The sequence below is a fragment of the Antechinus flavipes genome, chromosome 3, assembly GCF_016432865.1.
Source record: "Antechinus flavipes isolate AdamAnt ecotype Samford, QLD, Australia chromosome 3, AdamAnt_v2, whole genome shotgun sequence".
NCBI lineage: Eukaryota > Metazoa > Chordata > Mammalia > Dasyuromorphia > Dasyuridae > Antechinus > Antechinus flavipes.
The window spans coordinates 479,308,392-479,332,823 of NC_067400.1; the positions used below are offsets into that span (position 1 = coordinate 479,308,392).

The window sequence follows — 24,432 nt, forward strand, 5'->3', positions numbered from 1 at the left end:
TAAGTTGTCTACCTGTGCATCATAGGAGAATTTATTATGATTTTAGGAATCACTAGGAAGGCACTTCCCAGCTTCCAAAAGATCTTCCCCACTAGACCACCAAAATCCCTGAGATTCCCACCATTCACAGAGACAGACAGACAGACAGACAAATACAGGGAGAGACAGAAAGAGAGACAGAGAGCTCCATATGGAACACCTGAGATTCCACTGGGTTGAGCATTACTCTCTTCCTCATAGCCTCTTTTAAAATATAGAGGATAATAAGTCATGTTGCACTACAAGAAGCATAATGAAAGTGCAAGATGGGAGGGTAGGAGCAATAAAAATCCAGAGAATAGAAGAAGGGAACAGAACTCAGGATTGGGTCACCCCCCACCATAGCAAGCAAGACAAATTCCAAATAGATTAGCCACTGCTTCCCAGGTGAGGAAGGACAACTGCAAGGAAAAGTCATGACACAGCCCTAGAAAGAACCCTAGTTTCAACCCAGAATTGCATAACCACTCAGTTTGTAATTAGATCCTTGCTGGGAAGAAGAGGGAGAGACAGAGATAGATGAGAGAAACAAAGAGATAGAAATACGACACAAAAACAGAGAGACAGCGATATAGAGAGTGAGAGAGAGAGACAAAAAGAAAAAGCAAGTGAGACAGAGACAGGGGAAAGAGGGGAAGAGAGAGATAGAGACAGAGAAACAGAGAGAGAAAAAAGAGAGGGCGGGGGGAGGGGCGGAAGGAAAGAGAGGGACAGAGAGACAGGTAGAGATCTCAAACAAACATTAAACTAGATATGGACTATCTGACTTGGAGTTAGTAGACAAGAGTTTAAATCTCAGTTCTGCTGCTTACTTTGTGTCTTTTGACAACTCATTTAATTTTTCTGAGCTTCAGTTTCCTCATCCTTAAAATAAGATAGATGGACCAAATTCTTTCTAAGCCTTTCCTGCTCTACATTCCATGACACCTACCACTAATGGAATGTCTTCCTCTCCTGCAGACCCTGGGTTTCATGTTTTTGTTTTGAGAATGCTGAGGCTGGGTTTTCTAAAATAAAATGAAACCACTTACTTTGCCCTTTCTCAGCTTCCCTCAGAATTGTGTCAGTCTCCACCATCCTAGAGTTAGAGGACAGATCAGCTTTTCCCTTACTCCCACTGTCTGACCTTTTCTATCCTTTCCCAGGTCTTGAGCAATGAAAATACTCTGACTCTGAAAACTGTCCGACAAGAAGACGCTGGCAAATATGTGTGCAGAGCTGTTGTTCCCCGAGTCGGGGCTGGGGAGAGAGAAGTGTCACTGACTGTGAACGGTAACATCCCGGTCCCATTTTCCTGGAGGGATGGTAGCAAGGAAGGGAACAGAATCAATCTATAAAGACCACACTTAACCCCTATTGGGTTTTATGGAGAGTTCATGAAGGTCTTACCCTTTTCAATAAAAGTCTCACTTTTTTCCCTAAACAACATTAGTATAATGAATGAATTAAAAAAACATATTAAGTGCTTGCTGTATACCAGTACTGTCCTAAGAGCTGCCTGTCCCAAAAGATTTCTTAAAGAAGGTTAGATTTGCTTAAGATGGAGAGTAGATGGGAAGAAGAATTCCAGGCATGAGGGACAGGACACCCAAAGGAAAGACAGGAGTCAGAAGATGGATAATCACGTATAACGAGCAGCACATAAACTAGCATCACTGGACCATAGACTCTGTAGTGGAGAGTAAAACCAATCAATCAGTAAAAAATGCCTACTATGTGCCAGATACTATGCTATGCTATGTACTGGAGATACAAAAAGAAACAAAAAAAATCCCTGCCCTCAGAGAGTTTACAATCTATATGTCAAATGTAAAAAAACTAAAAAGATAAGAAAGGAACAAATTGTGAAGGGCTTTAAAAGGCAAACACGATTTTATATTTGATCCTGAAGGTAATAGGGAGCCACTAAAATGTATTAGGGTTGGTATGGAAGGAATGATCAGGACTGCTTTAGGAAGACAACTTGAGCACCTGAATGGAGGATGGGGAAAGATTCAAATCAAGAGTGGGGGAAAGAAGTCCAGAGATAAAAGGTCTAAAACCTCTAGACATGAATTCAGAGTATGGTCAGAAACTAATGCAAGGTTGATTGGAAAGCACCTATATAGTCTTTGACTCTGTATAAATACATTGCAAAAGTAAGGTAATGCAAAGTCCCTGGAGTCAGGCAACTTGATCTTGCGCAAATAACTTTACAGTAATTATAGCTAATGGCTAGGACCTAAATAGTACTTTTAGGTTTGCAAAGCACTTTATATTGATCATTTCATTTGATCTCTTCTAACATCAGTTTCCTCATCTATAAAATGAAGGCAATAATCCTTTATAGTATCTACCTCTGAAGGTCATGAGAAAAACTTTGAAAAACTTTTAAGCATTATAAAATCTAATTGCTATCACTATTGTTGTTATTATCCCCTTGCTTCTAAGACTCCCTGACATTGTTCCTACTCCATGCCTGATATTTCCCACTCCATCCTGTCTCTGACTGTCTCCATGGGGCAGAGACATTGAGTTGGACCCCAGAAATAGCACAGAGATGGGCCATCTTCCCATACTCCTGTTGTTTTGACACCAGGCTCTGTAGCAGTCATTGGACACTGTCCACTGGCAGTTGCCTTCTCCTCAGTCACCTTGGCTAGAGATTCTTCCTCAAATATTGTAGGTCTGTTCAACCAGCCTGCTGCATCACCCACTGATTCAGAGTCACTGAGTGTCCCATACTGAGTGCCCCATGATTATTCTGCCCCAAACCCTGGGAGTCCTAAGGGACAAGTCTATCTGGACCGAGAGCCTGTCCCAGTAAGGGTCCAAAGCTTGAAGTTATCTTGCTTTTTCTAATGTCCCTAGGATGCCACCAATAAACTGGCACTGCGGGGCTAAAAATAACAGCATTTGATCGCGCCTCCGTTTATATCCATGGCAACAGAGGCTAGAGTCTTTTCCTGCCTGTAAGCTGTCTGACACTTTGCTCAGCCATCACCCTGCTGCCACCTCTAGAGAGAAGAAAGAGGTCCTGAGCTCTGTACATCCAGTCCTGCTCAGGCACTACTGACTATAAAAATCATGTACCATCTGCTAGGGAAGTATCCTTAGAGTTCATGGAATTCAATTGCTATATTGATAAGTGAATTCTCTTCATGACATCCTTATTGAGTGGTCATCTAGCTTGTGCTTGACTACCACCAGTGATGCAGAACTCACTTCTCAGCCTGGGCCAGGCTGAGTTTTAAGAACTTCTTCCATATCCTCCCTATAATGTTCATATGCTGGAAGAGCCAGAAAGAGAGAAAAGGTGGGGAGGAAGAGAAGGAGAAGAAGGAAGAAGAAGAGGAGGAAAAGAAGAAGGAGGAAGAGGAAGAGAAGGATAAAGGTAGATAGATGCAATAGACAGGATAACTAGAGAAAGATGGGATAGATAGATTAAGAAACAGGTGATGTCAGATAAATAGATAGGAAAAAGAGATGGACAAGATAGGGAGATAGATAGTAGGAGAGAAAGAGAATAAAAAGATAAATGTAATAGCATAGAAATGTAGATGTAATATATAAATAAAATAGAGAGATAGCTGTGATGCAATAAAGAGATGGATATAATAGAGAGATGTATATAACAGAGAGAGAATAGAGAAATAGATGTGATAGAACAAAGAGATAGACACAATAGAGAGAGAAAAAGAAAGATGTGATGGGATGTATATATATGAGAGAGAGAATAGAGACAGATGTGATAGATATGATAGAGGATAAAGATAGATGTGATAGAGAGATAGAGAGATAGATGTGATAGAGAATAGAAAGATGTGATAGAATAGGGAGATGTGATAGAAAGAATAGGGAGATAGATGTGATAGCAAGATAGTATATATATATTTGAAAGAGAGAGAGAATAGAGATAGATGTGATAGAATAAAGAGAGAAAAGAAAGAATAGAGATAGATGTGAAGGAATAAAGAGAGAAGAGAGAGAGAGAGAGAATCTTTCTTACTCCTTAATTTTCCTCTTTGGAGCAAAGAAATATAAATTTAATCCCTCTTTCGTGTAATATCCTTCCAAGTACCTGAAAACAGTTTCTGTGTCTCAAGTTACAATTCCATCAAATAACTCTCAAAGGACAGTTTCCGGGTTCTTCACCATCCTGGCCTCCAGCTTCTTGTCAATTGTCCTTCCTAAAATGTGGCTGTATTTTGACCAGAAAAGAACATAACAGGATTCTCTTATCTCTTCTCCTGAACTTTCTACTTCTGTTAATGCTGCCTAAAATCAAATTAGATTGAAGGGGAGAGGACAACCATATATCATTTTAGAGTCTCTGAGTTCCCAATCCAGTAAATTCCCTAAATTTTAGATGTGGTCAGGTCCTAGATTTACTAAACCCCCGGGGTAGAACTCCCAAGTCACAGAGATTATCCCCAGATACCCCATTATTAAATCCATTAATCTAGATTATTGGACAGAGAGAGAAAGAAACAAAAACCTTCTCTGAGGAAATACATCAGAGCATTTCATATGGACAGGGCTGGGGAAAAAAGCAATGTGGTAGACTGTGTAGCAAGCCAGACTCAGAGTTAAAAAGACTAGATGCAAATCCAGCCTTTGACACTTGCTGACTGTGTGACTGGAGGCAAGTTCATTTAATCTCTCAGTGTCCCCAGACAATTTTCTATAACTCTGAGTGTTGATCTGCTTTGTTAGACAAAGTTTTCTTCCCAGAGAGTTCTCTACACCTATGAAATCATAGATCCAGTAATCTTTAAAAAAGAGTTTGAGAAAGGAAATAGGGGCCATTATAAAGAACAATATTTCCAGTGTCCCTTTAGGAGTTTAAGCAACAGTTTGCTCCTAATAGAACTCCAAGATGGCAGCCTCATTGAGTAGAGATTCATTCACTCACTCTCTTGGATATTCTGCCTAATGGCCATACTTTGGAGAATTACTCTCTTCCACCCACTCAAAAAGATCCCAGGAGCCCATCAACATAGCTATTGTTTCAACTTCCTCCTCTTCCACAATCAACTTAGAAGAAGGGAAAGGGAAGCCTAGTAAGGAAAAAAGCCAGCCAAGATGCTAAAACATTATAATAGGGTATTAAAGCCATTATGTGTAGTAGGAATTGATTTACTCAATGATAGGAGATGAATTGACAGGTCCTAATTAGTGGCTAATTAATGGCCTGAGCTAATGAACTACATTTTCCAGCTACTATCTGGAGAATGGGTAAGTGTTAAATAGATTTTAGATCATTTGAAAGAAGCCTAGAAAACTCTTGAGTTCAAGTGACAAAGTCAGGAATGGGCTGAACCTTTCACTGAAACTGAATGGTATTTGGGGGATAAGGAAGGGAGAGGATGGTTGCTGATGTTACTGTGTAAAATGAATTGAGTTGGTATCAACTTCCATCTCTAAGGAGATACAGGTCTCACCTGATTCATTTCAAAAATCTGAGTCAGTAGTGATCTAGGCTTGGCCTCCCTACCAACCATGAAAACTAGTCTCCATGGACGATAGACATAGCCTATTTTCTAATTCTGACTTCCTGCCTGATTTTCTTTCAGTCTCTCTGCCTCGTGGGCAACATACATTCACTTTTACAGCTACTAAAAAGCCCTAGCTCTAGTGGAAGGAGGTTGGGGAGGGGGAGAGTTTATGGGTGAGAATACCATCAATCAATTGATCAATCATCACTTATTAAGTGCTACTGTGTGCCAGGTTCTGTGTTAAGTACTGAGGATACAAAAAAGAGGCAAAAGTCCCATCCCTCGAGGAGCTTACAATGTAATGAGGAAGACAATATGAAAATAAATGTATACAAAGCAAAGACTAAATAGAAAATAATTAGCAGAGGGAAGAGACACTGGAATTAAGATGAATTCGGGAAGGTTTCCTGTAAAAGATGAGATTTTAACTGAGATTTAAAAGCAAGTCAGAAAGTTGACAGCCATCGGTGCCATGGACAGGAGCTGTCCAGTTTCCTGACTTGTGGATGAGGAGGACAGGGCAAACCTCAGCCCTGCTGGTCTGGGAGGCTCCTGGAACTCAGAGATCACTTCTAAGTCCCACTCTTAATGAGAACTACATTTTTCTCTTTCCTCTTTACCTCACTCATATACTGGAATCAGTTTCTGTCATAAACTACCTAGTGTTTTTTCCCCTTAGCTGGGAGGTGCTCATAGAAATGCAAATCCATTTTAATTAATGGGGCTAAAAAACAACAATTATATTTGCAGCAATTTTTGTTTTGTTCCTAGTGTGATTTACTATTCTCTGCACCCCTCATCCCAGCCTTCTTTGCTGTATTTGATGAAAAATGATCTCCCCGTCCCCCACCCCGGAGTGATACAGAAACATTAAGAGAAGACTCCATCTCAACCACTACCCTGCCACAGAATGGAGTCCCACATAGATCATGTCCACACTGTAAAGACCTCAGGGATCCTACTTTTCTATTTCTAGGTGGAACTGGAGGTTGAATTGAAAGGGGGAGAATCAAGAACTCAGTATAGCAGAAGATTTTTTCTGTTCACTGGGGATCCCTTATACCCCAAGAGCAAATGGTACTTTCTAATAACTTAATTCCCATCCCACTTTTCCTAGCTCTCCCATCTCTGTTTTTAGCTCTCTCTGCAAATGGATTGCTCTTCTGAGACCCAAGCCATACCCCCATCCCCACCTTCTCCCAGATAAAGGCAGTGTTGTGTGGCAGAAAGGACACTGATTTGAGAGTCAGAGGACCACGTAGCCTCTCTGGGCTTAGTTTCCCCAGCTAAGAAATAAAGGGATTTGACGAGGTGATCCCTAAGGTCCTAATAAAAGTGTCATGTGGAAGTGGAACAAATACAAAATCCTCGGTTTGGTATTCAGAGTCCTCCATATAATAGCCTCCTCCTACCTTTCCAGTCTTTTTATACCTTAATCCTTGCTACATACTCTTTGATCCAATGACATCAGCCTTCTGGCTCTTCCATGAACAATGTACTCCATCTCTTAGCTCCAGGCATTCTCTCTGGCTGTCCCTCATGCTTAGAATACTCCCCCTCCTATGCTCTGACTACTGATTTCCTTGGCTTTCTCTAAGTCCCAACTGAAATTCACCTTCTACAGGAAACCTTGCTCAACCTCTCTTTAATTTTAGTGCCTTCCTTCTCTTCATTTTTTCCTGTGTATCCTGCAGATAATTTGTTTTTTATTTGTTGTTTGCATGTATTCTCTCTATTAGATTATAAACTCCTTGAAGGCAGAACTCTATGACCTCTTTCTGCATCCAGCACTTAGCACAGTGCCTGGCATATATAGGTACTTACTGAATGTTGATAGATTGAAGAAGGATAGATTTATTCTATTTGGTCCCAAAGGCAAAACTAGGAGAAATAGAAGATGAAAAGAAGCAGATTAAATTTAAGAGGCAGCATATTGTAGGAGAAAGAGCCTTATACCCAGGAAAACCCAGTTAAAGTTTCATTTCTGACATATTCTTGTTATGTGAACCTTGCTAAGTCATTTAGACTCTCCATGCTTAAGGCAACTCTCTAATACTTTAAGTTGCATAAAATATGCTGACCTGCTTTGGTGGAGGGTGTTTCTTCATGTGAGAGTACTCAATGCCAGTGAAATGGGAGACCTTAGCCCCTAACCTCATAAAGAAAAACTCCCTGGCAATCTGAGTAATCCAAAAGTAGACTGACCTGCCTCAAGAAGTCATGAGATCCCCCTGACAAAAAGTCTTGAAGTAAAAAGTGAATTTTGTGCGGGTCCAAGCTGGATTCCCTGGCCTTTGAGGTCCTTTCCAATTCTAGGTTTCTGTGATTCCTTTCTACCCAAATCTCATCTATCTCCTTCCCCTAATGACTGGTAGCTTCTGATTGTTTTCACAGCCAAGAGTACCTTGATTAAATTCAATAACCATTTAACTCTTATCTTTGTATAATCACTGTGCTAGGTATTGGGGGATAGCCCGGCTTCCTCATAAGTAAGCCTCTGAGATCTCTATTTCATAAGGAAGCAGCCTTCCATCTACTAGGTGGAGTCAGCCAACTCTGGCATTTGTGTGTGGCACTATTACCTACACAAGAAGTCCCCAATGTACCAAAGAATTGTGTTCCAAAAGTTGGTAAGCCAGGTTAGAAGAACTTGTAGTATATTTGCTTAGGATAATCATTTATGTAACAGCAATGTTATAAATGGTGGTTAGGTTCCCAAACTAGTTCATAAAACCCTCTTTCATCCATAAGTTATCAGATACCGTTGAATGTAATTACTATTTATAGTCTTGCTTCTGTGGGAAAACTCATTTCAAAATTCAATTTAGGACTCCAAACAATGGAAACAGATATTCCCTTTCCCCTACTCTTACCCTGACTACAGTATACACTGAAAGTGTCCTGTGAGTCTCAAACATTTAGGAAAGAGTATTAGTAAGGGAGACAAACCCTCTGAGGGAGGTGAAAAACAATTGCCCAATGGTAAAGAGGAATTCCCATGGTCACTCTAAGAAGGAGGCAGTTCCCTGCTAAGGGAGCCCTTTTTTGGTACCTTTGGATATTAGATATTCATGAATTGGAAACTCATTATACAGCCAAAATGAATTACTCATTAGCCAGTGTACAAAATAACATCCAATAATAGGAGATATCTGGGCAATAAACATCTTCAGGTTTTCAAAGGCTATTATAGAATCATCACAGCTGCTACTCTTCATTTCTGCGATAATCAGACCTGGTAGTAATACTTTTACCCTGAACATGAAAGACTGGGATAAGCTCTGAGAAAGAACTCCCTGATAGGAAAAAATGTTGACTGAGTGGCCTTTTCAAACATTTTCTGTACTGCTTTTCTTGAAAAGAGGAAGGAGAAAACAGGGCAGATTAAATATGAAACTTGCCACAGAAAAGATAGAATGCTAGACTGATTCAGGGGTTACCATTGGATGGGATGTGGCTGAAGGTAGTTGAAGAATGACGTTACATGGGTAGTTCAAATCTGGCTTCAGATACTACCTGTATGGCTTTGGGCACAGCTCTGTCTGCCTCAGTTTCCTCATCTGTAAATATGGAAACAGTAACACCTACTTTCCAGAATTTCTGTAATGATAATATTTGTAAAGCACTTTGCCAACCATAAAGTGCTATATAAATGCTGGCTATTGTTTAGATAATGACCAATTTTCAATATTCAGAATATAAATATTCTTATCTCCCTAGCTATTCTATCAACTATACTAGGCAGATGAGGACTAAATCAGAAGCAACATTGTATGTAGAGGAAAGAACAATGGCTTAGAATCAGAAGACCCCAATTCAAGTCTTTACCATTTACTTGTTATGTGCCTGGGCAAGTCACTTTAAGCTCTCTCTGAGCCGCAGTGTCCTCATCTGTAAAATGGAAATAATAATGCTACTACCATAACATTGTCTTATTCACAAGGATGTTGCTTAGAGGGATTTTTAAAAATTTAATTAAAATTTAATTTAACTTAAACTATTCAATTGATTTCATAAACTAATTTAATTTTATATTTATTTAATAATTTTTAAAAGTCATTTAATTTTTATTTATTATTTATCTTATTTATTTGATATTATTGTTGTTTTATTCCTTAATATTAATTGATATGTATAAAACTGATTTTAATTTAATTTAATAAACTAATAAATAATCAAATAAAACTAATAAATTTAATTTAAACTATTATGATTATCTATATAGGACCATTTGGTGAAGTTGGAAGCCCAAATGCCTCAATAGCTTCACCAGTTCAGGTTGTCAGGGAGATCCAGCAGGATTCTTCCCAGATCCACCTTCTTGGAGCAGCCGGTTCCAGAGAGAGGATGTTGTATGTGTTAGGCAAGAGCTTCCCCTGCTGGCTCTCTTTAGAATGGCATCAGCTAAAGGGGCTGGACCACATCAGAAGAAACCTGAAGAGAAATGAGGACTATTTCGGAGTGCTTAGGGATGGTAGTGAAGAGGGCAGTCTTCAGAGCCAAGAATGCCCCGGGCTGCCACCTCTGACACATGCTGACCTAGCTATAGGACCCTGGACTTATTTTAGAGAGGCACTGGTGTTCCTCGGAGACCCAGACAAAGACTTCCTTCCCTGACTGTTCTTCCTTCTCTTCCTCAGTCCCTGTTGGTCCACATTCATCTCCAATCTTCTAGCAGATGCATTCTAGGGCTCGTTGTGTAGGGGAGGGGTGTAAAAAGGGAAGAAACTGGACACTCTCCCTAATATGTGTTGGTATCTCTCTCCATAGGGCCCCCCATCATCTCCAGCACCCAGACCCAGCATGCCCTGCATGGCGAGAAAGGGCAAATCAAGTGTTTTATCCGGAGCACCCCTCCTCCAGACCGAATCGTGAGTAAATTTAACCACCTGGTGACTATTGCCCTTCGCTACGCTGGAGCAGGGAGGGTTAGATAGAAACATATATACACAAAGTGAGGACCAGGAAAAAAAAAAAACCTCAAAAAACAAAAAACTGAAGTAAGGATCATTCAATCCATACAAATCTATCAAGTGACTACTATGAACCAGACTCTGGGCAGATTCAAAGGCAAAAATACAATGGTTTCTACCCTTAAGGAGCTTATGTTCAATCAAGACCTAGTCCAAGATTTACTCCTAAACAGTTGTGTGACAGTGGACATGTCAAGTAAGGTCTCTTGACTTGAACTTGCTCATCTACAAGACAGCAGTAAACTTGCCTTATCTATTTCAGATGGTTGTTGTTAACCTAAAATGAGATAGCTAATCCCAAACTTGCTGATGATTTGGTCAATTGTTTCCAGTTTAGAGGGCATTTTTCCAAAGAAACAAGTAGGAATTATTAACAATAATTTGTTAACTCATAAAATGCTTTTGCACCCATAATGCAGCTGGGGGTTCTTAACCTGGGGTCCATGGACTTCATGGATAAATTTCAAGCAGTACATATACTTGGGTTGGCAAAAAATAATAATAATGAATGAATGAATGAATGAAACTACATCTTTATTTTCACTAACCTCTCACTGGAAATTAGTATTTCCTTCAATTATTTGAAACATTTCATTTCCTTCTGAAAGGAGGCTGATGAGCTTCACTAGACTGTGCATAATAATTTTTTAAAGGTTAACCCTCCCCTACCCCAAACACTTGTAATAGAATACTCCAAGAACCAATTATTTTTGTCACCATATTAACCCTCTATCCGTGTGGACACAAATTATAATCCCCTTTACCCTTTTCTCTGAGTTGCTCTGACTTAAAAACTCCTTTGTCCCTCCTGTTTGGGAGCCTCTCAGAACTTAGTTAATGGGCCGGTTTAGCAGGCCAGAACATGAGTAGGTGCCCTCCACACCAAATTAAACATCCGGGCTACATGAACGGGAGCTGTTGGATTCTTGTTAATCTTGTTTCTTTGTCAGGGGTTGCAGGAAAAGGGTATGAAGATGCTTTTTTATAAAGTAAACACTGTATTGCCGGTGCAGCTACAGAAGCCAAGGAATAACATGGCTAAGACCCCCATGGATGAGGAAGGGCCAAAGGCTTGTTTTAAAGGGTTGACAAATCCCACCTGGGTAACTGGAGCTGTGATTTTGGTCTTTATGTAGTCATAAAGTACTTCAAAGCTCTACCAGATGGTAATAGCTTTTTCATGGTATAATTTCCTTCAGTCAGTAGGTGCTAACAGTACAACTACTATCATGTAGAGAGCCACTGGTCCTGGGGAAAGATCTCTAGGCTGCAGGTTCTAGGTTGAATCCAGCACTCTTTAGCTTTACAGTTTTGGACAAATGATGTAACTTTTGTACCTCACCTCCCCCATCCGTACAATGAAAGGATTAGACTAGATGAGGAAGTCTTAATCTGCCCTCTATAAACTATTTTTAATGATTTTGATAACTATATTTCAGTATAATTAAGTTGAATTTTTACCCCTATATATTTTATGTTATGCATTTAAAAATAATATTCTGAGAAGGGGTTCATATGATGCCATAGAGGACCATGACACAAAAAAGATTAAGAACATCTGTACCAGCTAATCCCTAACGACTTTCCAAGTGTAACCCTCTCTGGTCCTGCACTGTGGAGCACACACCCTGCCTGTTCCTTCACACACTTCATTATTGTCCTGCACACACATTTTTAAAAAATAATTATAACTTTTTATTGACAGAGCCCATGCCAGGGTGATTTTTTACAACATTGTCCCTTGCACTCACTTCTGTTCTGACTTTTCCCTTCCCTTCCTCCACCCCCTCCCCCAGATGGCAGGCAGTCCTATATATGTTAAATATGTCACAGTATATCCTAGATACAATATATGTGTGCAGAACCGAACAGTTCTCTTGTTGCACAGGAAGAATTGGATTCAGAAGGTACAAATAACCCGGGAAGAAAAACAAAAATGCAAGCAGTTTACATTCATTTCCCAGTGTTCTTTCTTTGGGTGTAGCTGCTTCTGTCCATCATTGATCAATTGAAACTGAGTTAGATCTTCTCTTTATTGAAGAGATCCACTTCCATCAGAATATGTCCTCAAACAGTATCGTTGTTGAGGTACATAATGATCTCCTGGTTCTGCTCATTTCACTTAGCATCAGTTCATGTAAGTCTCGCCAGTCCTCTCTGTATTCATCCTGCTGGTCATTCCTTACAGAACAATAATATTTCATAACATTCATATACCACAATTTACTCAACCATTCTCCAATTGATGGGCATCCACTCATTTTCCAGCTTCTAGTCACTACAAACAGGGCCGCCCCAAACATTTTGGCACATACAGGTCCCTTTCCTTTCTTTAGTATCTCTTTGGGGTATAAGCCCAATAGTAACACTGCTGGATCAAAGGGTATGCACAATTTGATAACTTTTAGGGCATAGTTCCAGATTGCTCTCCAGAATGGCTGGATGTGTTCACAGTTCCACCAACAATGCATTAGCGGCACACACATTCTAACATATACCAGAACTCGAGTAATGAATGACTACATCCCTGCACCTTCAGATATTACACACACACAACTTATTTACCCTTCCATTCATCTGCACCCCCAAGCATTCATTTCCATAGCACTCTCTGAATTAGGAGACCTGAATTCACATCCCAACTGTCATTTTTTTAACCTCTGTGACCTTGGGCAAGTGATTTAGTATTCTTGGCCTTGGTTTCCCCATCTGTACAAGGAGGGAATAAAAGGGGCCCCTTGATATGATTTAACAGACCCACACCAGGACTAAGACTGTCACACAACGGGACTAAGACCCCACACACCGGGACTAAGACCCCACACACCAGGACTAAGACCCCACACACCGGGACTAAGACTGTCACACACCGGGACTAAGACTGCCACACACCGGGACTAAGACTGTCACACACCGGGACTAAGACTCCCACACACCGGGACTAAGACCCCACACACCGGGACTAAGACTCCCACACACCGGGACTAAGACCCCACACACCGGGACTAAGACTGTCACACACCAGGACTAAGACCCCACACACCGGGACTAAGACTGTCACACACCAGGACTAAGACCCCACACACCGGGACTAAGACTGTCACACACCGGGACTAAGACTCCCACACACCGGGACTAAGACTCCCACACACCGGGACTAAGCCTCCCACACACCGGGACCAAGACTGTCACACACCAGGACTAAGACTGTCACACACCGGGACTAAGACTCCCACACACCAGGACTAAGACTGTCACACACCGGGACTAAGACTCCCACACACCGGGACTAAGACTGCCACACACCAGGACTAAGACTGTCACACACCAGGACTAAGACTGTCACACAACGGGACTAAGCCTCCCACACACCGGGACTAAGCCTCCCACACACCGGACCAAGACTGTCACACACCAGGACTAAGACTGTCACACACCAGGACTAAGACTGTCACACACCAGGACTAAGACTGTCACACACCGGGACTAAGACTGCCACACACCGGGACTAAGACTGCCACACACCGGGACTAAGACCCCACACACCGGGACTAAGACTGTCACACACCGGGACTAAGCCTCCCACACACCGGGACTAAGACTGTCACACACCGGGACTAAGACCCCACACACCGGGACTAAGACCCCACACACCAGGACTAAGACTGTCACACACCAGGACTAAGACTGTCACACACCAGGACTAAGACTGTCACACAACGGGACTAAGCCTCCCACACACCGGGACTAAGCCTCCCACACACCGGGACCAAGACTGTCACACACCAGGACTAAGACTGTCACACACCAGGACTAAGACTGTCACACACCAGGACTAAGACTGTCACACACCGGGACTAAGACTGCCACACACCGGGACTAAGACTGCCACACACCGGGACTAAGACCCCACACACCGGGACTAAGACTGTCACACACCGGGACTAAGCCTCCCACACACCGGGACTAAGACTGTCACACACCGGGACTAAGACTGTCACACACCGGGACTAAGACCCCACACACCAGGACTAAGACCCCACACACCGGGACTAAGACTGTCACACACCGGGACTAAGCCTCCCACACACCGGGACTAAGACTGTCACACACTGGGACTAAGACTCCCACACACTGGGACTAAGACTCCCACACACCGGGACTAAGACCCCACACACCGGGACTAAGACCCCACACACCAGGACTAAGACCCCACACACCGGGACTAAGACTGCCACACACCGGGACTAAGACTGTCACACACCGGGACTAAGACTGTCACACACCGGGACTAAGACCCCACACACCAGGACTAAGACCCCACACACCGGGACTAAGACTGCCACACACCGGGACTAAGACTGTCACACACCGGGACTAAGACTGTCACACACCGGGACTAAGACTGTCACACACCGGGACTAAGACCCCACACACCGGGACTAAGACTGCCACACATCGGGACTAAGACCCCACACACCGGGACTAAGACTCCTACACACCGGGACTAAGACTCCCACACACCGGGACTAAGACTCCTACACACCGGGACTAAGACTGCCACACACCGGGACTAAGACTGTCACACACCGGGACTAAGACTGCCACACACCGGGACTAAGACTGCCACACACCGGGACTAAGACTCCTACACACCGGGACTAAGACCCCACACACCAGGACTAAGACCCCACACACCGGGACTAAGACTGTCACACACCGGGACTAAGCCTCCCACACACCGGGACTAAGACTGTCACACACCGGGACTAAGCCTCCCACACACCGGGACTAAGACTGCCACACACCGGGACTAAGACTGTCACACACCGGGACTAAGACTCCCACACACCGGGACTAAGACTGTCACACACCGGGACTAAGACTGTCACACACCGGGACTAATAGTCCCACACACTGGGACTAAGACTCCCACACACCGGGACTAAGACTGTCACACACCGGGACCAAGACTCCCACACACCGGGACTAAGACTGTCACACACTGGGACTAAGACTCCCACACACTGGGACTAAGACTCCCACACACCAGGACTAAGACCCCACACACCGGGACTAAGACCCCACACACCGGGACTAAGACTCCTACACACCGGGACTAAGACCCCACACACCGGGACTAAGACCCCACACACCGGAACCAAGACTGTCACACACCAGGACTAAGACTGTCACACACCAGGACTAAGACTGTCACACACCGGGACTAAGACTCCCACACACCGGGACTAAGACTGCCACACACCGGGACTAAGACTCCTACACACCGGGACTAAGACCCCACACACCGGGACTAAGACTGTCACACACCAGGACTAAGACTGTCACACACCGGGACTAAGACTCCCACACACCGGGACTAAGACTGTCACACACCGGGACTAAGACTGCCACACACCGGGACTAAGACTGTCACACACCGGGACTAAGACCCCACACACCAGGACTAAGACCCCACACACCGGGACTAAGACCCCACACACCGGGACTAAGACCCCACACACCGGGACTAAGACCCCACACACCGGGAGTAAGACCCAACACACCGGGACTAAGACCCCACACACCGGGACTAAGCCTCCACACACTGGGACTAAGACTCCACACACCGGGACTAAGACTCCCACACACCGGGACTAAGACTGCCACACACCGGGACTAAGACTGTCACACACCGGGACTAAGACCCCACACACCAGGACTAAGACCCCACACACCGGGACTAAGACCCCACACACCGGGACTAAGACTGTCACACACTGGGACTAAGACTCCCACACACCGGGCCTAAGACTGCCACACACCAGGACTAAGACTGTCACACACCGGGACTAAGACCCCACACACCGGGACTAAGACCCCACACACCGGACTAAGACCCCACACACACCGGACTAAGACTCCCACACACCGGGACTAAGACTGTCACACACCGGGACTAAGACTCCCACACACCGGGACTAAGACTGCCACACACCGGGACTAAGACTGTCACACACCGGGACTAAGACTCCCACACACCGGGACTAAGACTGTCACACACCGGGACTAAGACTGTCACACACCGGGACTAATAGTCCCACACACTGGGACTAAGACTCCCACACACCGGACTAAGACTGTCACACAACGGGACTAAGACTCCCACACACCGGGACTAAGACTGTCACACACCGGGACTAAGACTCCCACACACTGGGACTAAGACTCCCACACACCGGGACTAAGACCCCACACACCGGGACTAAGACCCCACACACCGGGACTAAGACTCCTACACACCGGGACTAAGACCCCACACACCGGGACTAAGACCCCACACACCGGAACCAAGACTGTCACACACCAGGACTAAGACTGTCACACACCGGGACTAAGACTGTCACACACCGGAACTAAGACTCCCACACACCGGGACTAAGACTCCCACACACCGGGACTAAGACTCCCACACACCGGGACTAAGACCCCACACACCGGGACTAAGACTGTCACACACCGGGACTAAGACTGTCACACACCGGGACTAAGACTCCCACACACCGGGACTAAGACTGTCACACACCGGGACTAAGACTGCCACACACCGGGACTAAGACTGTCACACACCGGGACTAAGACCCCACACACCAGGACTAAGACCCCACACACCGGGACTAAGACCCCACACACCGGGACTAAGACCCCACACACCGGACTAAGACCCCACACACCGGGAGTAAGACCCAACACACCGGGACTAAGACCCCACACACCGGGACTAAGCCTCCCACACACTGGGACTAAGACTCCACACACCGGGACTAAGACTCCCACACACCGGGACTAAGACTGCCACACACCGGGACTAAGACTGTCACACACCGGGACTAAGACCCCACACACCAGGACTAAGACCCCACACACCGGGACTAAGACCCCACACACCGGGACTAAGACTGTCACACACTGGGACTAAGACTCCCACACACCGGGCCTAAGACTGCCACACACCAGGACTAAGACTGTCACACACCGGGACTAAGACCCCACACACCGGGACTAAGACCCCACACACCGGGACTAAGACCCCACACACCGGGACTAAGCCTCCCACACACTGGGACTAAGACTGTCACACACCGGGACTAAGACCCCACATACTGGGACTAAGCCTCCCACACACTGGGACTAAGACTGTCACACACCGGGACTAAGACCCCACACACCGGGACTAAGACTGTCACACACCGGGACTAAGACTCCCACACAAGCAGGGAAGTTCCCGTTCTCTACAGGAGGGCATCCAGAATGAGGGGGTGTTTCTGTATCTGCAGGCACATCATGGCGCACGCCCGTGCTCATGCATTGGCAAGATCTCTTCCTGCAGGGAGAGGCTTCTGTGGAGGTCAGGCAGGTTCCCCCAAGCAGGCAGGCCGAAAGTCAAGGAGTTCACCCATTCGTTGTTCCCTGTCTCCTCTGGGAAAATACAGAGACGGGGCACCTCCTCGGCTCCCTCGGGCAAATGCCTTCTGACTGTGTGGGTGCTGGGAGAGTCGGGGCTCGCGGCGGAAGGAGAGCGCATCGCCTCGGTGACCGATCTTTGCCTCCCCCCTCCCAGGCCTGGAGCTGGAAGGAGAACGTCCTGGAGTCGGGGACCTCGGGGCGTTACACAGTGGAGACGGTCAGCACCGAAGAAGGGGTCATCTCCACCCTGACCATCAGCAACATCGTCCGGGCTGACTTTCAGACCATCTATAACTGCACGGCCTGGAATAGCTTTGGTTCGGACACAGAGATAATACGGCTCAAGGAGCAAGGTGGGCCCTGTTGCGGGAGATGATGACGGGAGAGCAGAATGGGAGGGGGGGGGTCCCTCACTCACGGCTGGGAAGGGAAGTCTATGGGAAACTGGAACTCTGAGACAAAAGTCTCCATTGTCACGGAGACACCCTCGGAAAGTCTCCGAGGAGAGAATAGTTTGGCCAAAGTGAAGGCTCTGGCCCATAACAAATGGCAAGAAATCAGGGCTCAAAGTCTTTTCCCGACTTTCATGTTACCCTTGAGCAAGCTGTTGGTCCATTTTGCAAGATTCCCCAAAGCCGGCCACGCAGCAGCTTGCTGCTGCTCCTGTCCCTTCTCCCGTTTCTACAAAGATCCCCAATCAAACACCACTGTCGGGCCATTGGGGGTGGCCCCAAGCTCAAGGGGAGCCATTGGGGCCTACAAGTGGCCACGAGGGAGCAGAGCAGGCGCTGGTACGATAGGAACATTGGCTCTGTGGAAATGGTTCAGCTGGAAGAGAGTTCCCAGAGGATTCCCAACCCTGGGCAAAGGGGCAGGAAAGAACCCTTCTCTATAAGGGCTGTCTGAAGCTTGCCGTGAACGTGGAAGTAGAAATGCCAGCTGAAAGGGCAAGGCCTTGGCTAAATGGCCGGGCAACCAAACAAAGGGAAAGGGAAGGAAGAAGAGTCCCGGCTCCCCCGATGCCCCAAATGTTTGGTTATTCTCTGCTCTGGGACCAGAAACAATACAGAGGCAGCTGAGTAGCTGTCCGGTGACATGGGAATAGCTCCCTTGTCTGTCCCTGCACTCCCAGAAGGCCTCTGACTTCTCTGCAACCACTTGCTGGAGTGCTCAGGGTCCTGCCATTTCCCCCCCTCTTACCTGGGGATCACCTGCCTGATGTTTGGCACCTTATCTTCGGATTTAGATCCCTGGGAAGTGCCCGCCTCCCCGGGCACCTGGCAACCAAAAATCTCTACGGCTGAGATGAGGGTTCTAGTTGAACCCTGACTGAGAGCCGAGCCCAAACTCCAGAGTGGATAGGTTCTTCCAGGTGCCAATTAGGGAGGTGGCCATAGCTGGGCACTCAGCAAAAGCTGCAGGCCCAGAGCTCCTGCCAGGCAGCAGAGAAGCAGGAAGTGAGATGCGCAGGGACAACTCATATTCAGTTTCTGCCCCCCAGTGCCAGCCGATCGCTAGGAAGTGAGGTCATAGGACCATTTTCCCAAGCTTCAAGCTACAACTGCGCTCTCCCACTAAGAAAAGTTCAGGATTTCCCTTGTCCCTAGAGGAAATGCCCCACAGATCATTCAAGCAGAATGTACTGGCCCTGGCCCTGACCCTGACTTTCTTGGAAGGATGATGTTGGGTACAGAAGGCAGAGGAGTTGGGGTCAGGCCATCCCCCCCAGTCCTGGCCATTTCCACTCCACTCTCCAGCTCTGGGTACCCAGACCAATGGGAGATTCCTAATTTATTAGGTTCTTCTGATACTCAGTGCCATCATGCTTGTCTCCTGGCATCCATCCTCCAAACAGCAGTTCTAGCTTACATGATTATTGGCACCTAATTTGCATGACATCATCCACATGTCATCCCAAAGCTCCTTAGCCTCTTCCCACGTGTCCCCCTAATGTTCAGTCCTTGCTTCTCTCCCCTCCTTAGCCCTCTACCCAACATCCCCAGGCATTGCTGCTTTTCTCACCCGCACCTCCCTTGTTCCTCCTTGGTGTCTCTAACTCTGGCTGAATAAATTCTAAATTCGACTCTGCAGGGCTGAGCCTGTTGGGTGGTCTAGCAGTTATGATTAGGAAGAGCATTCCCTTCCAGCATTCACCCAGGCCCTCCCAACTAGCTTGCCCCTCACCCCCACCCTGGCCCAGCTGTGGACACTTGCCTTATTTCCAAACAGGTACGGAAATGAAGTCGGGAGCTGGGCTGGAAGCAGGTATGAAAGGAGCTGCCCAGGGGAGGGGTGGGAAGGGCCGGTTGGCTAGGTGGGAGGTGGAGGCTTCTGCAGGCCCCAGACTGACCACTCCCACAATTCAGGGAGAACTTTTACGACTTGTACTACAAGAGCTGGAATGGAGGTTCTCCAGTGAGCTTCCTTCTTCACCCCAACATGGGTCAGAACAGGGACCCTGGAAAACCTGTCCCCTAAGTTGTCACAACTTCCAGCACCCCCAACTACCCTTCTGATCCAGAGCATGCCGCTCTTGCTCTATAGTTCCCTCCCTTCTCAGGAACAGCTCTGCCCTTTGGCACCCTGTGTGCCCCTGGGTATCACTCCCCTTGTCTGTCCCTGGACTCCCAGAAGGCCTCTAACTTCTTTGCAACCACTTGTCTATCACTTGCTGGAATGTTCAGGGTCCTGCCATTTCCACCCCTGATATATGCTAAGTGTGCCTCTTACCTGGGGGTCACCTGCCTGATATTTGGCACCTTATCATCAGATTTAGATCCCTGGGAATTGCCCATCTTCCCAGTCACCTGGCAACAAACAGCAGCAAACTCCTGTGCTTGGGAGGGTTCTGTCCCAGTACCACACAAGAACTAGATGAGGAGACATGGAGTTGGGGGCTTGGTACAAAACTTTAAAAGGCAATCAGAGCCCAGGCAGATAACAAGAAGCCTCTGCCCCGTTGGCTTCTCAGGAACTGCGCTGGTGTCCCGGACCCCTGTATGCCCTGCCCTCTTACAGATCCCACCAACCATCCTGGCACCCAGGAGATCCTGCAGCCACCTTAGCCGGACTTGGGGAAGTCTGGGTTCTCCAGTGACCCTACATGTGAAGCTACCCTACCTCTTCCTTCTTGTTCTTAATAACTAATACTCGGTGGTTCGTACTTGCAGGATCTCATTTAATCTTTACAACAATCCTGGAAGGTAGTATAAGCATTATCCCCTTTTAGGTTAGGAAATTGGGGCTCAGTCTTAAGTAACTTCCTCAATGTTACACTATAGTGGGGGCTGATTCTCAAACCCAGTTCTTCTGACTGAAAACCCAGGCCTCTTTTCAGTGTTTTCCTAGCCCAGTAAGTACTTGTTGGATTGGATTTCTCCTAGACTAGATTGGCCAACCCTACTCTCTATTGAGTGCTCCTTGCACACTCTGTCAGGCAAAGGTTAAATACTATTATTTTCCTCCTACTGTTGGGTCATGAACCATAGGATAAATAGTCTCACTAGCACCTCTGCAGAAACCTTCTATTGTCAAAGTAGAAAAGTTTCTTTTACCTGTCTTTATTTCCCATCTGTCTGCTAACAGTCATCCCCAGCTCCTTTAAATCCCTCTTCTCATTACAAGGACTCCTGGTGCCAGACAGAAGAAAGGATTGGGACAGGGGATTATTTTTCCCCATCTCTCCTATATTTCCCTCTACCCATCCACTGGGAAACTACAAAAAGGGGGTCCTGGGTAGCAACGTTAGATGATCCAAACAATCTATGTAGATGAGTTCCTAGTATGCTGGCCCTGCAGCCAGAGTCTCAGGGCCTTGGGCAGCTACTATCTCTCTTTCCTCTTGGGTAAGCACAAAACCACTCTAGAATTGCCCGCAGAAAATATGATTGCCCTATGGTTTTGCCTGCCTTACTGGATATGTACTCCCAGGTTAGAAGATAAGAAAGAAAAGCTAGGGGAAGGCTGAGATACTAAACACTGGAGCCTGTGTCAGGGTGAACATGACCACCAAACTATTTTCACTCTTGAGGATCTTTACCTGCTATCCTACTTCCTGTCCTAGTGAGATGCTCAAGGGCAAGCATGATATAGTGAAAAAAGTTAGGAAGTGTCATCCAATAAATCCTGATCTGCCACCAACAAGTTGTAAGATCCTGAAAAAATCTCCTCATTCTTTAGGGTTTCAGTTTATAATCCAGACTAAGTCCCTAACGTCCCTTTCCACTCCAACATTCACTGATTTGGTGCCTGAGCTGACACACTGCTGGTTCACCAAGACTAGGGGAACCTTTCAGCTCTGGAGAGATTAGGGACCAAGACTTCCCAAAAAGGAGAAGCAGTGATCCATTCTCTGCTTCTTACAGCTCCCCAAGTCTAAGGCTCCCAGGAAGGAAAGGGTTGGATGCCTTTTCATTAGAGACAGTTCTGAATGCAAGTGGCAGAAGTGTCACAAGGAGATCTAGACAAAGTAGTAGAACCAGAGAATAGCAAAGTTCAGAAGACCAGTTTAGGTCAAAAAATAGTGCTGGGTAAAAGAGAATAGAGGAGATGGAATGTCTCCCTTAGATTAAAGGGGATGTCCCCTTTTGTTCTTGAAACTTATCTCACTGCCCTCTCCCTAGCTCTTCCTTGTGGGTTCAGGGTCCATAAAGAACAATAGATCAGGGGATAAGAAACCTGATCCTACCCCGTCCATCTCTACCTATCTCCTGAAGGGGAAGAGGTGTCCATACTGAAGATAGCACAACCAGGAAATTCTCCAAAAGGCTCTCCCACTAAGTGACATTGCCCATGCATCCATTTGTCCATCCATTCTGTGTCCAAACTTGGCAGAGGCTTCTGAGCCACCAAGGGCAGAGCTCTTTCCCAAGATAAACAAAAATGAGCCGATGATTCTCTCCTGTCCACTACCCAAAGGCATCTTCCTTTGCCCCAATCATTCCTCACTTTCTGCCTCTCAGAACTCTTCTCCTACCAGTGACTGGTTCCCCGTCCCTTTGCTTCCCCCTTCCTTCAGCACGCCTGCCCTTTACCCCCACGATGTTTGTACCTGCCAGTCCTCTCCCACCAGTCCCCATCCCTTCTTCAGTTCCTCCTTGTCACCTTCATACCACTTCCCTCTCTCAGTACCACCCCACAACGCCCAGCCATAATTCTTCCGCACCAGTGGTCCTAAATCAGTCTAACCTAGGTGGGACTCTACCATATCTCCTCAATCTCCATTTCCCAGGAAGGAGGGAGGTCTAAGTGTGGCCCCCTCCTCCAGCTGTGACGTGGTAGGGAAGAGCTACAAGAAGTTGTGATGGTGTAAGAAAGACACCGCCACCATAATAGGGGCTTTCTTCTTTCCTACAGAGTCCGTGCCGATGTCTGTCATCATTGGGGTAGCGGTGGGAGCCGGTGTGGCCTTCCTTGTCCTCATGGCAACCATTGTGGCCTTCTGCTGTGCCCGGTCCCAGAGAAGTATGGAGGAACAGGGGATTGGGGAGCTCTCAGGGCCAGGGGTGGGGGTGAGAATACAGAGCTGCACAAAATTCTGAGTAGGTCCTGTGACTGGAAAAGCAGTGAACCTCATCACAATAGGGACAGTCATCCCAACATTTGCAATCAGTCTCCTTCAGTGGATAAACCCCTGCCCTGTTTGCCAGGCAGAGATGTGAAACAAAGAAGAAGAAAGGGAGGAAATAAAAGAAGGGGAAAGAGAACTAAAGTAGGTGAAAGAAGGGGAGGAAAAAGAAAAAGGGGTGGTGGTGTTGGAGAGAGAGGCTTTCTCTTTGTCCTTGATTGCTTCCAGCTTAACAGGCAAAATTGGACTTTAAACAGTCCCAAAGAAAGAATGAAAAGAATGTATACCAACAAGTACAAACACTATGCAATTATATGACAATATATGCATATAAGTGGCTAAAAGAAATGTTGGGAATAAATGGTTAAAGGAATAGGGAATTTTTCTCCTGGAAAGAGTAAGAAAGAAGGGAGGAGTTTATAGTGGAGAAGAACCACACAAGATAAAAATTATTTTCCTTTTAAGTCACTTGAAAGAGAATTACTCCTGTGCCATCTCCAAAGAACAAAAGTTTTAAACCATTAAATAGAATTGATTAAAAACACTGGGTTCAATAGAAGGAATTTTCTAACAATGTTGTCTGAAAATAGGATGGGCTGCCATGTGAAATAACAACCTCAAACCCAGAAGCGCTCAGGTTAAGAATGAAGTATCAATTGCCAGGGATACTGTGGAAGATATTCCTGCATTGGATGGGAATTTTCTTAAATGATAGCTCAAGTCTTTTTCCATTCTAATATTCCCTGATTCTGTGAATGAAGTGAACAAGCCCAGGTAGAAGTAGACTGAGAAGATTTTCCCAGAGTAAGTTGTGAGCAATTTTGAAGAATAGGACATGCATTGACTGGCAGAAAGGAGGCAAGAGATGGCCAGATATGAGGAAGATTTTACAAGCAAATGTGAAGGCTCA

At 45.8% G+C, this 24,432-nt stretch overlaps 1 protein-coding gene across 2 annotated transcripts in view; it reads left to right on the top strand.

Moving 5' to 3' along the window:
- KIRREL3 (kirre like nephrin family adhesion molecule 3) overlaps positions 1-24,432 on the top strand; it is a 771,808-nt gene that overhangs the window by 740,791 nt on the left and 6,585 nt on the right. Inside the window, exons 11-15 of one of the 2 annotated variants that reach the window (XM_051986700.1) lie at positions 1,185-1,311; positions 10,287-10,387; positions 18,111-18,309; positions 20,186-20,221; positions 23,312-23,419. In XM_051986700.1, coding sequence (XP_051842660.1) covers positions 1,185-1,311; positions 10,287-10,387; positions 18,111-18,309; positions 20,186-20,221; positions 23,312-23,419 — 571 coding nt within the window. The remainder of the gene's footprint in view (positions 1-1,184; positions 1,312-10,286; positions 10,388-18,110; positions 18,310-20,185; positions 20,222-23,311; positions 23,420-24,432) is intronic. The other variant, XM_051986702.1, reaches the window with a different exon arrangement.